This window comes from Pongo abelii, chromosome 17 (genome assembly GCF_028885655.2).
Source record: "Pongo abelii isolate AG06213 chromosome 17, NHGRI_mPonAbe1-v2.0_pri, whole genome shotgun sequence".
In the NCBI taxonomy this organism is placed as follows: domain Eukaryota; kingdom Metazoa; phylum Chordata; class Mammalia; order Primates; family Hominidae; genus Pongo; species Pongo abelii.
The window spans coordinates 75,668,974-75,687,128 of record NC_072002.2 but is presented as its reverse complement, the minus strand read 5'-3'; the positions used below and the strand labels follow the sequence as shown (position 1 = coordinate 75,687,128).

General features: G+C 35.4%; 1 protein-coding gene across 4 annotated transcripts in view; it reads right to left on the bottom strand.

Annotated features, from left to right (window-relative positions):
* LOC134760304 (uncharacterized) overlaps positions 1 to 8,858 on the bottom strand; it is a 46,122-nt gene extending 37,264 nt beyond the window's left edge. Inside the window, exons 1-3 of one of the 4 annotated variants that reach the window (XR_010137597.1) lie at positions 8,341 to 8,855; positions 1,532 to 1,571; positions 797 to 963 (exon numbers count right to left, since the gene is read on the bottom strand). Coding sequence is in view for 3 of the 4 variants with exons in the window: in XM_063716927.1 (XP_063572997.1) it covers positions 749 to 963; positions 1,532 to 1,571; positions 8,341 to 8,400 (315 nt within the window). In the remaining variant the exon portion in view is untranslated. Of the gene's footprint in view, positions 1 to 616; positions 964 to 1,531; positions 1,572 to 8,340 lie in introns of those variants that run through there. The other 3 variants (XM_063716928.1, XM_063716927.1, XM_063716926.1) reach the window with 3 other exon arrangements.
* Between the last annotated feature and the right edge of the window lie 9,297 nt (positions 8,859 to 18,155).

Genomic DNA, 18,155 nt, shown 5'->3' with positions numbered 1-18,155 from the left:
CCCTATATGGTCTGAAAAGGAAGGGAGTCCTCAGTTTTGGGAATCCCTTGCCCCTTTCCCAGAAAACTCATGAACAACCTACCCCTTGTTTAGCATATAATCAAGAAATAGCTGTAAAAACAGCCAAGCAATAGCCCTCAGGGGTACTGTGCCTTTGGAGTGGCCATCTTTTTATTCCTTTACTTTTTTAATAGACTTGCTTTCACTTTTCCCTGTCGAATCACTCTTGAATTCCTTCCTGCACAAGCCAAGAACCCACCGGCATTCTGGGCTGAAACCCAATTTGGAGGTTCACCCTATGACAGAATTACATAAATAATTTGAGAAGTTTGAAACCATTGGAGGTAGCCCACTATATAATATGGCCAAAACATGTAACACTGATTATTAGAAAAGTTAAGAAAAGCTTTCCCTATATTGACTATTCATGGGAAAAAAAATATCTACAATAAGCGCAGGCAACTTTTTTCAAATAGGTAACAAAAAGGCATAGGTTTGGTAACTAAAATTGTCTCAAGATGTATTGAGAGGGACACTGGATAAAGGTCCTTAAGTGGTGAGGAACAAAAGCAGTGGGTAGGAAACTTAAAAATGCAAACATTTAGAAATAGGAAACACTGCTTTATAGGAGAGAAAAGAAAGTAAGGCTTTATCTCAGTTATAAGAGACTGTGTTGAAAGCCAAAGAAAACACACTTTCTAGTCCTCAAGGGTTTATTCTTAACATTAATTATAATCAAAAAGCAAACTCAAATCACAGCAATCAGTATGTGGTCACAAACCCAACAGGACCAGACCTTAGTCCAGATGCCTCCATTACAGGTGGTTGGTGAGTCTGAGCATTTCCTGATGGCTTTGACGCTCTGGGTATAATGAAGTGAAAAGACACTTGCAAGATCTTGTCTCTGAGGAAAGAACAAATGTCCACGCAGACAGGAAGCGGCTGGCCTGGCGTTAGCTCCTCCTGTGAGGACAGAATTTTTGCCGTGGGCTCTGAAGACTAGCTGCATTTCTGGTGATTATAGAGAGACTCAGCAGGCCATGATTTTTATCACCCATCTTAATTGTTTAAAACTGAGGTTCTGCTTTATAGGACTTTACTTAGAAACATTTCTAACATATAATTTGGTTAACATATTTGTAAAAACATATATATATATATATATATACACTTACAAACATAAATCATTTTTAATTATGAGTTTCTTTCAGTTGTTTATTTCATACTTTAATTCCTGAGAATTTGAAGAAAAATATTTTGTGGTACATTTTTGGAAGTAAGAAACGGGAATGTCTATGAACAAGTCCATTAACTATAGCTTTTATAATCATGTTTCAGAGGGCAAGATAACATCACAGGTTGCAATTCAAGGTCTCTAATCCATCTGAAAGATTTATTGTATCGGGGAAAATTTCTGCTTGTTGCTGCGTTTTAATAAAATTAATCTTTATAATTTGAATTTGGGCTCATATATATGATCTCATATTTTGGATGCTGACAGAGCTGAACATTTTAGTAGACAATAAATTACCTTTACTTTGATTTTTTTCCTCATACAAGGGGACCATTACCTAGGAGAAATACAATAATGAAATAGTTACTCTGCTGAAGAATTTTAAAAGCCTAAATAACTAGAGGTAAGAAAAAGTGCTTTATTCTTTTTCTTTTAAAAATGCCTTTTTAAAGAATAAAAATGATTGGGTGCTTGTTTTCTAATTGAAATTTTCTTGTTCTTAATACACTCAATGCAGCTGGAAGGAACTGTAACATATGTCTCTCATCCAGAAGAATTTCAGAAATGTCATTTTCTTCTCCAGTTTGAACCTTCTTGTGCAACAAAAAACTCTCAATTATATACTAAAGTATGAAAATGTTATGTAGTGGCTGAAATAGGGATGCATTTTTATTCAAACTAAATAATCATGTTGTGACTTTGTTTTTTTAACAGAAACATTTCAATACATTTAATTTTGAAAACATATATAGCATATAGGGAATTTGACTATTATTTAATAGTAATATCTTCCCATTGTGGACTGGAATCCCCTTTCTTAAAAAAAAACAAACACTGCAGTATTTATGTTCTGCACAAAATTCTCTGTCCTAACATCTCTATGTTTCAGTGGTTGTCTGGTTTGAAAATAACAGCATTATAGAGAGAAATTTCAGAGGATTGGTCTTCCTTAAATCTTTTATTGTGTAAGTGAGGTTCAGGTGCAGGAAAGTTACATTGTTTGTTTATTGTTTATATATTATATATTTATAAAGTTCACTGTTTATTCCTAGACTGAGTATTTTCCCTGGATGTCTATCTTCTCCCAAATTTTTTTTTAATTTAACTTTTATTTTAAGGTCAGGGTACATGTGCAGGTTTGTTATATAAATAAACTTGTGTCGTGGGGGTTTGTGTACAGATTATTTCGTCACCCTGGTATTTAGCCTAATAACGATTAGTTATTTTTCCTGATTATCTCCCTCCTCCCAAACTCCAGCCTCCAATAGGCCCCAGTGTGTTTTGTTCTCCTCTATGTGTTCATATGTTTTCATCAAGTAGCTCCCGCTTATAAGTGAGAACATGTGGTATTTGGTTTTCTGTTCCTGTGTAAGCTTGCTAAGGATAATGGACTCCAGCTCCATCCATATTCCTGCAAAGGACATGATCTCATTCTTTTGTATGGCTGCATAGTATTCCATTTATATATGTATCACATTTTCTTTAGCCAGTCTACCACTGATGGCCATTTAGTTTGTTTCCATGTCTTTGCTATTGTGAATAGTGCTGCAATGAACATACATGTGCCTGGGTCTTTGTGACAGAACAATTTATATTCCTTTGGATATATACTCAGTAATAGGATTGCTGGGTCAAATGGTATTTATGTTTTTATGTCATTGAGGAATTGCCACACAGTATTCTGCAATGTTTAAACTAATTTAATTTCCCACCAACAGTGTATAAGCATTCGTTTTTCTCCACAACTTTGCCAGCATCTGAATTTTTTTGACTCTTCAGTAATAGTCATTCTGACTGGTGTGAAATGGTATCTCATTGTGGCTTTGATTTGCATTTCTCTAGTGATCTGTGACGTTGAGCTTTTTTTCATATGACTGTTAACGTCATGTATGTCTTCTTTATAAAAGTGACTGTGTCCTTTGCACACTTTTTTAATGTGTTTTTTTTTCTTGTACATTTGTACAAGTTCCTCTTAGGTGCTAGATATTAGCCCCTTGTCAGATGCATTGTATCCAAATATTATCCCTCATTCTGTAGTTTGTCTGTTCACAAAGTGGATAGTTTCATTTGCTGTGCAGCAGCTCTTTGATTGGATCTCATTTTTCAATTTTTGCTTTTGTTTTGATTGATTTTGTCATCTTTGTCATGAAATCTTTGCCTGTTTCTATGTCCACAATAATAATGTCTAGATTGTCTTCCAGGGCTTTTATTGTTTTGAGTTTTACATTTAAGTATTTCATTCATCTTGAATTAATTTTTGTATCTAGTGTAAGGAAGGGGTCCAGTTTCAATCTTCTGCATATGGAGAGCAAGTTATCCCAGAATCATTTATTGAATAGGGAATCCTTTCCCCATTGCTTGTTTTAGTCAGGTTTGTTGAAAATCACATAGTTGTAAGTGTGTGGCCTTATTTCTGGGTTCTCTATTCTGTTCCACTGGTCTCTTTTTGTACCAGTATCATGCTGTTTTGAATATTGTAGTCCTGTAGCATAGTTTGAAGTTGGGTAGCAGGACGCCTCCAGCTTTGTTCTTTTTGCTTAGGATTATCTTGGCTATTTGGGCTCTTTTTTGGTTCCATATGAATTTGAAAATAGTTTCTTCTAGTTCTGTGAAAAATGTAATTGGTTTTTTAATAGAAATAACATTAAATTGCTTTGGGCAGTTTTTTAATAGAAATAACATTAAATTGCTTTGGGCAGTATGGCCATTTTAACAATATTGATTCTTCCTATCCATGAGCATGGAATGTTTTTCCATTTGTTTGTGTCATCTCTGATTTATATGAACAGTGTTTTTTACTCCTTGTGGAGATCTTTCACCTCCCTGATTAGCTGTATTCTTAGGGGTGTGTGTGTGTGTGTGTGTGTGTGTGTCAATTGTGAATGGGATTGCATTCCTGATTTGGCTCTCAGGTTGTCTGTTGTTGGTGTATAGGAATGCTAGCAATTTTTGATCTTCTGCATATGGAGAGCAAGTTATCCCAGAATCATTTATTGAATAGGGAGTCCTTTCCCCATTGCTTGTTTTAGTCAGGTTTGTTGAAGACCACATAGTTGTAAGTGTGTGGCCTTATTTCTGGGTTCTCTATTCTGTTCCATTGGTCTCTTTTTGTACCAGTATCATGCTAGCAAATTTTGATTTTGAGATTTTTATATCCTGAGGCTTTACTGAAGTTGTTTATCAGCTGATGGAACTTTTGGACAAAGACTTTGGGGCCTTCTAGATATAGAATCATGTTGTCTGCAAACAGGGATGGTTTGACTTCTTCTCTTCCTATTTGAATGCCCTTTTTTTTGTTTCTCTTGACTGATTGCTCTGGCCAGAACTTCCAATACTATGTGGAATAGGAGTGGTTAGAGAGGGCATCTTTGTCCTGTACTGGTTTCCAAAAGGAGTACTTCTGGTTTTTCCCAGTCAGTATAATGTTGGCTGTGGTTTTGTCATAGAAGGCTCTTATTACTTTGAGGTATGTTCCTTCAGTAACTAGTTTATTGGGAGTTTTTAATATGAAGAGATTTTGAATTTTATTGAAAGCCTTTACTGCATCTATTGAGATAATAATGTGGTTTTTGTCTTTAGTTCAGTTTATGTGATGAATCACATTTGTTGAATTGTGTATGTTGAACCAAACTTGCATCCTAGGGATAAAGCCTGCTTCATCATGGTGGATTAGCTTTTTGATTTGCTGCTAAATTTGGTTTGCCAGTATTTTGTTGAGAATTTTTGCGTCAATGTTCATCAAGGATATTGGCCTGAAATTGTCTTTTTTATTGTGTTTCTGCCAGATTTGGGTATCAGGATGATCCTGGCCTCAGAGAGTGAGTTAGGGAGGAGTCTCCTCAATTTTTTTGGAATAGTTTTAGCAGGAATGGTACCAGCTCTTCTTTGTACATCTGGTAGAATTCAGCTGTGAATCCATCTGGTCCTGTGCTTTTTTTTTTTTTTAGTTGTTAGGCGATTTATTACTGACTCAATTTCCAAACTTGTTATTGGTCTGTTCAGGGATTCAATTTCTTCCTGGTTCAGTTTTGGAAGGGTGTATGTGTCCAGTAATTTATCCATTTCTTCTTGATTTTCTAGTTTCTGTGTACAGAGTTGTTCATAATATTTCTGGTGGCTATTAGTATTTCTGTGTGGTCAGTAATAATGTCTCCCTTGTTTCTGATTATGTTTACTTGGATCTTCTCTCTTTTCTTATTTATTAGTCCATCTAGCAGTTAATTTAATTTTATTTTTTCAAAAAAAAAAACAGCTCCTGTATTTGTTGATCTTTTGAATGGTTGCTTATGCCTGAATCTTCAGTTCAACTCTGATTTTGGTTATTTCTTGTCTTCTGCTAGCTTTGGGACTGATTTTCTCTTAGTTCTCTAGTTTTTTTAGTTGTGAGGTTAGGTTGTTAAATTGAGATCATTCTAACTTTTTGATGTGGGCCTTTAGTGCTATAAATTTTCCTCTTAACACTGCCTTATCTGTGTCCCAGAGATTCTGATATGTTGTATCTTTGTTCTCATTAGTTTCAAAGAACTTCTTGATTTCTGCCTTAATTTCATTATTTACCCAAAATTCATTCAGGGGTAGTTTATTCAATTTCCATGTAATTGCAGGTTTTGAGTGAATTTCCTAATCTTTATTTCTAATTTGATTGTGCTGTGGTCTGAGAGATCCTTTGTTATGATTTCAATTCTTTCAGTTTCAGTTCATTGCTAAGGAGTGTTTTATTTCTGATTATGTGATTGATTTTAGAGTACCTGCCTTGTGGCTATGAGAAGAATGTGTATTCGGTTGTTTTGGGGAGGAGAGTTCTGTAGACGTCTTTCAGGTCCATTGAATCCAGTACTGGGCTCAGGTCCTGAATATCTTTGTTAATTTTCTGCCTCAATGATCTGTCTAATATTTTCAGTGGGGTGTTAAAATCTCACATTATTATTGTATAGGAGTCTAAGTCTTTGAAAGTATCTAAGAGTTTGCTTTATGAATATGGGTGCTCCTGTATTAGATGCATATATATTTAGAATAGTTAGGCCTTCTTGGTCTTCTTGCTGAATTGAACCCTTTACGATTATGTAATGTATTTCTTTGTCCTTTTTGATCTTTGTTGGCTTAAAGTTGATTTTGTCTGAAACTAGGATTGCAAACCCTGCTTTTTTCTGTTTTCTATTTGCTTGGTAGATTTTCTCTTTATTTTGAGCCTATGTGTGTCATTGCATGTAAGATGGGTCTCTTGAAGACAGTATATAAATGGGACTTGGTTCTTTATCCAGCTTGTCACTCTGTGCTTTTTAATAGAGGCAGTTAGTCCATGTTTCTCCCTAGCTTCTGGTGGCTCTTTGGCTGGTGGCTGCATCAGTCCAATCTCTGTTCTGTCTTCACATGGCACTCTTCTCTATGTATTTATTTGTTGTTTGTTTGTTTGTTTTTATAAAGACAGCAGCATTGGTTGTAGGGCCCACCTTAATCTAGTTTGACCTCATCTTAACTAATTACATCAGTAAATACCCTGTTTTTATATCAGGTCAAATTTTCAGGTTCCAGGTGGACATGAATTTTAGAAGAACACTATTCAACCCAGTATTATCCTGAAAATAACTTCAACTTTTCTCTTTCTCCAATTTAATTCATCTCTCACAGCTAACTTTATATGTTTTTTCTCATTCTGAAAACATAAATATTACATGTGCACAGAAGAAATGTGAATTATTAAGACCATGAGAATCCATGGATTGATTTTCCCATAGTAAGACTTTGGCTCCAAGTGTTGAACTTTCTTTCAGAGAGATCAAATATGTACTTGGTACACTAAAGTGCTTTTAAAATTCTTTCCTCAATGTTCTGCATTTAAGGCATGCCAATGACAGTGTCTTATCTCTCTCTCTGTGTCTGTCTCCATTACATCCAGACGGGCCACTTTGCTTCCATGAAGCCTTTAGAATTAGAGAAAATTTGGCTCCAGTAGACTTTGTTTTTGAGCTGCAGTTTTTCTCATCTTCAAAATTAATATGACAATGTTTAATTTTCATGGTTGCTGCAAGATGAAATTTATTTGGCATTGCATATTCACTTAAGTCATGAGACACTGTTGGTGTCATGTAGCTCATCACCTATGGCTCACCCTCTGGCTCCCTGAGCCTGCTTTGTGTCCTCTGGGGCAACCTTCAAACAGCGACCAATAGGGGTTAGTGTATAAACATCCCTGCAAGTGGAATAACACTCTGTGTGTTCTACACTGGCCCCCAGAATTCGCTTGTGGGATTAAGCGTTCAGTTGCCCACCTAGAAACTGACACAATATGGCATCCCTTATTGGCTTTTTTTCCTTCCCTGTCTCACCTCACTCTTCCTCTTGGGCTGTTTTCAGAGATTATTTCCCAAATAAACTACTTGCATTTGAATTCAACTAAGATAAATAGTCACTGTTATATCATTACTATGAATGAAATGTAAAGCTTTTAAAATGGTTAAAGGTGGTCTGTGTCCAGGTTTTAGGAAAAGATCTGATTATCTCTCAGATTCCTTTTTAATGGGCACCCTGCTAAAACCTGCCTGCCATCTCTTTCTCATTCAGTGTACTTTTTCTGATTTCCTACTGAAGTCTTTTTCATTCAATTGAATTTTGCCTCTACTGGCATCATGCAATTTTCGAGGGAACTGTCCAGTGCCTCAGGTGCTTAAGAGAGGCCCACCAAGCATCAGGTATCATGATCTTGGACCACTCTGTGTGGTCTTCCCTTTTCCTAAGGCATATACTCTGAACTCCTTGCCCTGACTAATTTCTAAGCCACATTCAACCTTTCACTTGGACCTCCAAATAGATTTCAGATCTATTTGCCCTCGGAATTTTATGTATTTTGTCCTATTCAATAATTTAATAAATATATATTGAGTGCCTACCATTTCCTAGGCCTGTACCAGGTGTACAGATGTGCACAGGACTAAATCTCCATCCTCATTCTGTGGTCCCTTGCCTCACTCTCTCTGTGAAGCTTCTTATTTATAAGCAACAGAAATAAATAGGTTATTCTAAGTAGATAAAAGGAATTTACATAAGGGCATCTAGTAGCTTACAGAATTTCGGGGTTGGCCAAAGAATCAGAGTTGAAAGCTACTCACCTCAGAACAATACCCAAAGTCACATCTCAGAAATGATTTCTCAGGGAAAAAAAATGCCATTATCACTGCTGGTAGAACTTCTGCACTTTTGGACTCTTGATGCTGGATGAAGCTACTGCCTTTGCTGCCACTTTCTCTAGAGTGGATTTCATACTTTCCATGACAGGCGGTTCTAAAAGGTTCCCAATAATCCCCACCTCTTTGTATTCACATCCTTATGTAATCCCTTCTCCCTGGTGTGAGCTGAACTTAGTGACTTGCTTCTAATAGAATATGGCAAAAGTTAAGGGATGTTACTTCTGCAATGAAGTTATTAAAAATGTGCATTCTGTCTTGCTTGCATTATCTATTTGGCTGTTCTTGTTTGCTAGCAATGATGAAACAAATCCTGATGTGGTAGCTAACCTATGAAGATGTCCATGTGGTCAGGAGCTGAGAGCAGACTCCAGCAAAAAGGAAGCAAGTAGCTGAGGCCCAAGGTCCAACTGCCTATGAGTAACTGAATCCTGGCAACAACAAACGGTTGCCCCAGCCGACACCCTGACTGCATCCTTGAGACAAACTTGAAACAGAAGATTCAGCTACACTGTGCCCAGATTCATTACTCTCCAAAACTCAGTAACAAATGTTGCTTTAAGCCAGTAAGTGATGGTGTAATTTGTTATGTGGCAATATATAACTAAAACACCATTTTTAGTGATTTATATTCCTACCTGCAGATTCCAATCTGGTAAGAAAGCGTTCAACTGGGCCTAGATCATACATTTGTACTCTAGACTCAAGGAGGAATGGAGGGCAAGAAACCAGCATTTTCATCTTTTATAGTTGGAGGTGTTTTCTTCCTCACAACAAAACATACACGGGGAGGGGGTCCCCAAATATAGAAAAGACTTTTATATTCTGGACAGTTAAAAACAATGTATATTGTCCTCTATGATGACTACAAAGCCAGAAAACCAGCCCAAATCATGGTCCAATAAGAAGTAAATATCTTGCCTTCCTATACAAATACAGGCAGCAATTTTCCTCCATTATTTCCCTTGTGTAGGCAAGGGTCTCCTCCAGTTTTTTCTGGGCTCCTGAAATAGGTGGGACTTGGGAAGAAGCTGGTGAAGTGTCTTCTTTAGACCTCTTATTGGTTTCTAGGGCTTAATTTTATGTTGGTCCATATCAATTATTAGAAATAATTTATTTCTTATGTACTGTTTTATAAAGCTCCACAATTATCAGCTAGTTGAGACAAGACGTGAAAACTGAAATACCAATAGGCTTTGCTTTTTCCCATGGAATACTTTCAAATAGATAACTACAACAGTCATTAAAAGTGTTAAAAGTCCGATGAAAAGACCCAAACACACAAGACACAATAATTCTTCTTAGCAGCAAAATCATAGGCCTCAGAACAGAGAAGAGGAGAGCAAAGGCACCCTAGAGCTGTGCTTGCTGTTATAGGAGGAAACAATCCCAAGTGCTTAACTACCGCAAATCTTGGGGAAAAGAGATGCTAGCTTGAAGGCAGAAGTCCATTTGTATGTGAACTCCATAAGACTGAAAGATATGTGTCATGTACAAAGAAAACTTGCTGTAGAGGCTATAGGGAGAAAGTCATGTCAACAGAAAACAGCCAAATTCCAGTGAGCAGAGAACCAGTAGGTATTTATCTAACACCCACCCTGTGCTTGTCCCTGTCTGGGCACTGGAGAGAGTATGCGGATGACTAAAGCACATCCTACTTTCAAGAACTCCACAGGATCTTATGGGAAAAAAAGAAAGAAATCAAGGCCAAGGCTGAAAGATATGCATAGAATAAGAGATCGTGTGAATACTGAGAAAGGAGAACATTGTGGTATGCCACTTATCATTATAGTATGTTGTAGAATGTCAAGAGCCTATTAATTTTCCTTTTCCTTATTAAACCTATTACTAATTTAATGTGTCCAAAGGATTTGGAGCTGATGACAGCTGTACTGTTCAGGAGGGTGCATGCCCTAATTTTATTTTGAGAGGAGTATATAGTGTGAATCAGGCAAATTATGGCAGACCTCTAGAAGATAATCCCAGAGGATGACTTCATGCTTTGGGTACCTGGACAAAGGGTTAGGTAAAATTCCTACATAATGGGAATTACCTGTTATATTTATTTTTCATTTAATGATCTTACTGTCTTTCATTATCATCTTGATAGGTAAACCGAAATAGTGCCTTGTCCTTCTAACTGACTGCATGGCTTCTCTCTGCCCTTGAATAGCCTTAACAAGTTAATTAATAATGACTTTTTCAATGTATTTGCCAATAGTACACATTAAACATGTGAAAAGCTGTCCTTTCTTCCTAACCAAAGTATATGTAATACTTGCTGGCAAACCTGAATGCGTGAGTGATAGCAAAAACAATTCAGAGGAATGAATGGAGCCACAAATTGCATGGTGCACTGGGAAAAATCATGACTGATAGAAAAAAATTATTGTCCACTAATATGTAATTTAAGAGTATTCTATGTACAATTTTCTTCATTATCTTGGCAGACAATATTGTAATAAGTATATAATTAGTGATATTAGTGGCATACATTTTTTCAAAACAACAGGTATATTTGTGCAGAAATAAAGTTAGGCAATTTTAGTGAAGAAGTTGAGCAATTATAGAATTCAGTATGTTAAGATTTCGTGCAAATAAGTAGTCATTAAAAGAAATGTTTTGAAAGTGGTAGGCTGTCATCTTTTGCTTGAGGAGTAGAATAATAGTGAAGAAAAAAGTTATGTTGAAAACATATTTCCTTCAAATGGTGTCAGGTCCTGTTTTCTGGGAGATGGATCACTCATTGGTTATGGGTTCTCAGTGGCACCACCTTTACCTGACATTACTGTTTGTGATCCAATTTCCCAACCCAGATGCAAGCCTGTTAGGACTTTAATTCTGTAGATCAGATATATATCCCTAAAACCTACAATTTTATGTGCAACTGTCAATTTATAGCCACTTTGCAAAACAGAGATTTTCCTCTGTTACAAATTGGCCACATCAAATAATACTTAAACCTATTCACTTTTGGTTGTACTAACCCACGAGCTTAGTCAGTACTGCCCAATGCTTAAGGGGCACCATTAACAATACATTGTGAAATACAGTGGACTTTTTGTTGTTCTATTTCATTTTTAATTGACTCAGGTTATAGCAAGGTGGTAAATAATGGACTCCCTGAAAGGAGGGGAATCCATCTTATTTATCTAGCACAGTGTTTGAGCCATAATTCAGTAACATTTACAGTTCATTGTTTTATTAAGTATATTCTAAACTCTTCATATAGGAGAATATTTTAACAGAGTACATTTTTTCTTCTAGTTATCGTGACTGTATGGGCCAATCAGACAAAATCACAGCCAAAGTGAACCATATGATGGCATGAACTTTTTTGAGTACATTTTTAGCCATAGTGCCCAGCACCATGTCTGCTGATAATAGATGTTTCATCAATCCTTTCATTCATCATATGGAATAGAAAAAAAAAGCTTGTCATCTCTTATACAAAAGAAGAAAAGTATTTCTTAGAAAGATAATGTATAGTAAAGGGAAGCAAAGAAAGAACTTACATCATTAAACTTTTCTTTACTGTAACCTCACATTGATTATTTATATACATTGATGGGGTAGATTTTATACTTAAAATAAGAAACAAACTTTGGCAATTTTATTTATGTCAGCCGATCTTCTTCAAGTGTCCCCATTACTCTCTGACTTATATTCAATAATTACAGATGAGAAACACTCATAATAATGAGAAAGGTGAAATAAACCCCATGCCACTTCAATAACTGACCCCCACCCCCAACCATCCCCACTTTAATAATGCTAAGAATCTCTTGGATGTTTACTACACTGACATTATGTGTTTCTAGGCATGTTACTTCCATAAATTTTGTTTGTTTTTTTTTTTTTAGCTGTGGCCTAGACACTGTTTTGAAAAGCAAATAAATAAATAATAAAAGCTTTTGGAATTTCCACTTTTGTAGGGGTGAAAGATATCATGTATAACAAAAGTCAACAAGTGACCAAAAGTCTAATTTTAGGCAGGGAAACAATATTTTTGAACGATAAATAGCATCACATTAAAATCGATGGTTAGGCTATAAAATAACATCAGAGAGTCAGTTTGCTAATTGGCTTGCCAACCATCCCATAGCCTAGTTTGTATGTTTTCTTACTGATAATTAGTTAATAACTAGCATTGCACCATATTTACATATAAACCAGAATCAAATCCTCATGAACATAGAGCTACAGAAGCAACATTCTTCTCCTTCACTGTACCCTGCCATGATCTTATCCTTATTAAAACAAAACAAAACCCTCTTTTTCTACATCAGTTTCCCCAAGACACTTTGAGCTACACATTCTCTTTCTCTCTGTATGCTGTCTTTCTTACTATACCTCTCCTTGAATTTGATTTGTGTCTCTATTATGGCACTTATCTCATTCTGCTAGGTAGTATATTTTAGTTTATTGTTCTATTCCTTTTTGTCATCTTGCTCTTCCTTAAATCATATGTGGCTTATTGTGCCTTATCCTCTAAAACATCTAACCCCGTAGGTGTTCAATAAGTAAACTTAATTGTTTATCCTCCATGTCCTACACATAATCCAGTTCTATAAGATTATGTATATACAGGACTAGAAAAAGTTGTGTGTCTATTCAAGTGTACTGCATCTATTGTCATATTAGACCCCAGTTGACCTGAAGAATGGTTACAAAAACTGATGTGATTCAATTCCACTATCTAATTACATTTTTCCATTGGAAAAGAATTGTTTTTATAAGAGGCTAGCAAGAACAATCATATATTCTTGAGCAATCATAGTAAAGACACAATTGCAATAAAAGCAAAATGTGAGATTTTTGCAAACTTTTTGAGTATTAAATGTGTGACTTTGTGGATTAATCAACCAACTAACATTTTTAATAATACTTCTGTGCATCATGTATATTCTTGTTTATGAATCTTGGTCTATTACTTCCTCAAATTGGTTTGTTTATGTTTTTAAATTCCCACATTTTGGGGGGAAACGCCAAGTTAAATATTTTCTTTGCTGACAGATGACTAAGCCGCTCATCTTTAAGACCAGGGTTTGTTCACCCTGATTTCTCTTTTAAAGTCAGTTCTTAAGTCTTGTTATTGTAAAAGCTTTTATGGCAAAGTTATAATAAAATTTTTAAGAATTGCCAAATATTACTTTGTTAAAAATTATATTTAAGATATATGTTTCCAGGTGCTAGTTAAAGTAACTTTAATAAAATTTTACTTATTACTCAGCTATGTGGGAATTTTTTTAGCAATAAGTTCCAGAAAAGCAAAAAAACAAAACAGTGCCACATATAATCCTTTGACCTTAAGTGAATCTTATTTACCTGAAGATACATGACATTACAATGATTCTTAATGTAGCTATTTACTTGGGTTATTTGACAATGAGCAGATGATCCTTATTCAATCTTGTATCTTCCTCATAAGACAGAAGACAATGCCTATTTTTTAAACCATATTATTTGGTTCTAATGCATAGTACTGTTCAGATATCTGTGGTCTAATCTTAATGAAAGTAAATTTTAAGACAGCCTTATTAATTAAAGTATATTTTTAGAATTAGCACTTATCCTGTTGAATCATGAGGACTGTGGACTTACTAGTAAGGAAAAAAGATAATTATACTGCACTTCTATGTAGTTTTTAAAATGAATTTTATTGTGTATATTTGAAGTTTACAACATGGTATTATGAAATACATATAGATATATAGGTGTGTGTGTGTGTGTGTGTGTGTGTGTATATATATACACACTATATCTATAGGTATATATATACACACACACACTATATATATATAGTGCAATGATTAGTAAAGCAGGTTAACATGACTGTCATCTCACATATAGTAGTAACTTTTTTGTGTTAACAAGAGCAGCTAAAATCTATTTATTTAACAAAAATCCCTAACTCAATACAATTTTACTAACTTTAGTCTTCATGTTGTACCTTAGGTTTCTAGATTTGCTCATTCTACATATTTGCTAGTTTGTGTCCTTTGCCCTATGTCCTTCTATTCCTTCTTCCCCCACTGCACAGTATTGTTTCATTCTCTATCTCTGTGTGTTTCAGCTCTTTTTAAAATTTCACGTGTAAGTGTGATCCTGTAATATTTTTCTATCGATGTGTGGCTTATTTCACTTAGCATTATGTCCTCTAGGCTTATCCATATTGTAGCAAATGGTAGGATCTACTTTTTTAAGGATGGGTAATATTCCATTGTGTGTACATATATATGCCACATTTTCTTTATCCATTCATCCATTGGTGGGCAAGTAGGGTTTTTTTTTCCCTTGTATTGGCTGTTGAGAATAATATTGCAATGAACATGAAAGTGCAAATATCTTTACAAAGTAGGATTTCATCTCCTTTGGGTATATAGTCAGAAGAGGGATTGTAAACAAAACTGTTTAGATTTTTTTTCAAAAAACTCAATTAATTTCAAGGGACCTATTCACACTTTGTAATTCATTTTTCCTAAAAGCAGATGTAGCAAATTTAAACCAAATCCCTGAAGTATCTCTTCTGTATCCTCTCTATATTTTTAAATAGTTTGAAGATGCTATTTTATATTAGAATAGTTTAGAATGTGAAAGACCCTTTCCTGCGATGTTACATAAAACATAGTTTCTTCATAAAATTCCTATTTTTTTCAAACACGTATATGTGAGAAAACAAGTTATAACAAGGCGGGGATGTACAGATTAATGGTGCAACCCAGGTTCTAGCAGGCAATAAGTAAAAGTCAAATTCCCAAGTAGCCAAATATATTTTAACTTCACAATGTGGTTTCTTATACTGTGGTGCAAGTGTTGATTCCAGTATTCTCATTTTAAAAGCTCTTCAGTCAAACAATGTTGGTCATTTAGTCATTTATTTAGCATCTTCTATATACAAGAAGCATGTTAAGGGTTATGAAGGGTAAAAAAATATTTGAAGTTAAGGTTTCTGCCAAAAGTTGCCCCATGAAAGAATAACTAAAAACAGAAGGCTACATGTGACTAGTTCAAAATATTTTTAGTTCAAGAAACAACTATAGTGGGAGGTCAGATGACACAGAGTTCAGTGAAGGTTAGAGGGAGGGAAGAAAGCTGCTTTGGGAAAGTGGGTTTTGAATTTGGAAATAGAAACTTCCAGAAACAGAAATAAAATGTGGATGTGCAGAAAGGACTTGCAAGACCATTCCAGCTGGGGAAACAGCTGTCAAATGACAGATGCAGGAAATTTAAATAAACACTTGGGGACAGTGAGAGGTTAATACAGAGGAGTAATTGGAAAATAAGTTTGGATAATAGGTTTGAAACATATTTTAAGGGACTTAAATTATAACTTAGGAAATTTTCATTATAGTTTACAGCTCTCAATAATTACTCTTTCGTCAATGTTACAGAGGGAAAGAATGATTTGGAAAATGTACCTGACTGAGTGTAAAATCTATGTCAAAATCCAAGACAACTAGAGTAGCCTGGATAATCTTGAGGAAGAAAAACACTTGGAGGATTTATATCATCAAGTATGTTTACTGTAAAGATACAAAAATAAAGACACACAAGCATATTGATACAAGAAAAGAAAAATCACTCAATAGATTAGCATGAAGAGCCCAGAGACAGACCGTCACACCTAATGTATAGCAAAAGCTCCAATGCAATGCAATAAATGGTGGTATATAAAAAAGGATATTTGTGTAGGAATTTTAAAAATGTGAACCCTGATTCTGACCTTATAAACAAAATTTGAGATGAATGATGGTCTGTTAATGTGAAAGACAAACACATACATAAGTATATATGCAATTCAGTTTCTTTTTTTTTTTTTTTTTTTTTTTTTTTTTTGAGATGGAGTCTGGCTCTGTCGCCCAGGCTGGGTGCAGTGGCGTGATCTCGGCTCACTGCAAGCTCCGCCTCCCGGGTTCATGCCATTCTCCTGCCTCAGCTTCCCGGGTAGCTGGGACTACAGGGGCCCGCCACCACGCGCGGCTAATTTTTTTGTATTTTTGGTAGAGACGGGGTTTCACCGTGTTAGCCAGGATGGTCTCGATCTCCTGACCTCGTGATCCGCCCACCTCGGCCTCCCAAAGTGCTGGGATTACAGGCGTCAGCCACCGTGTCCGGCCTCATTTTCTCTTCTTTGGGACAATGGTAGTCAGGATTCTTAGATGACCCCTAAGTTCTCAGCTCCTAGTGTACATAGATCTTCTAGCTATTCAGTGGAACATTAATCTAGATATTGCTATAAAGGGTTATTGCAGATATAATTAAGATGCCAAATCAGTTGAGTTTAAGATAAGGATATTATGCAGGTAATCTGACCTAATCACAAACCTTTTAATCCTGGACCTATAGATCAGTAAGAGGGAAGTCAGAGACGTTCAGCCTGAGCAGGATTCTCTATTACTCACACTGAAGATAGAGGGAGCCATGTGGCACGGAATGTGGGTGGCTTCTAGGAGTTGAGACCAGAAAGCATGGAAATGAGAACTTCAGTCCTATAGCTGCAAAAAAACTGAATTTTCTCAGCAATAAGAATAAACCTGGAATTACATGTTTTCCCAGAGCTCCAGAAAAGAACTCAGTCCAGTCTACAACTTGATTTCAGCTGTATGGTACCCTGAGCAGAGGACCCAGGTACACTGTGCTAGATTTCTGGCTTATAGAGCTCTGAGCTAATAAATGGCTATTGTATTAGGCTTCTAAGTTTTTGGAATTTTCTTTAGCAGCAATAGAAAACTAATATAAGGGTTTGCATTATTGTTTGTGTGTTGACCTAGCACAATTATTTAAAAATTATTTTCTGTCCCTACTGATCTTCAGTGCCAACATTCTAATAAATCAATTTTTCTATTTGTCTTTCCTTGAACCAGTTTGAAATTCATAATTACTCCAGCTAAGTAATATTTCTTATACCTTATAGAGAAAGCCTTCCACCTTGTTATTCTCCTTTGAGAGTATCTTTCCTCTTCTTGTCGTTTGTATTTCCATATACATTTTGGAAGCATCAATAAATTACATAGGCTGTCCAGACTGTTTTGGGAGAATTGGCAACTCCATAATATTCAGTCTTCCAATACATAAACATAATCTATAATTTATTTTTCATGTTACAAACTCATGCAGGTTGGAATATGTTATTTTTCATGTACAATGACATATTTCTAAGTTTTATATTCTTCTCTTTTCTTTTTCAACTGAAACTTTCAATAGATATTACACAAAAAAACTCAAACTCAACACATTGAAAATTGAAAACACTCTCATTTGTTCAAAAGTAATTACTTCATTCACTTGTGCATTAAACTCTCGTGAAAATTGTTCTGAAAATCATTATCAGTATACTTACTAGGTATTATAAAATGCAAAGTTGTTTATATTTATTTCCCCATTAAGCCAAAAATGAAATTCCTCAGGGAGGCATGGTAGATCAGAAATATATCATTATATTTATTTCTCCGTGAAGCCAGAAATGAAATTCCTCAGGGAGGAATGATAGATAGCCAAAACCTATGAGTTGTTTTTGACTCTTATGACTCTCTTTCACCTAAAAATTAGTAATGAACCAAATCATTTTCAGTTTATTAATCTCTCAGTTATGCGTACCCCTCACTTTTATCCCTGTAATTGTTCTAGTTGAGTCCCTTTGAATTATTTGCCACCTGAACTACTCTAATAACTTTCTAAATCATTTTCTTCCTTCTGTTTTCTACCTATCTCTTAAATATTTTCATGCTGATTCCAGG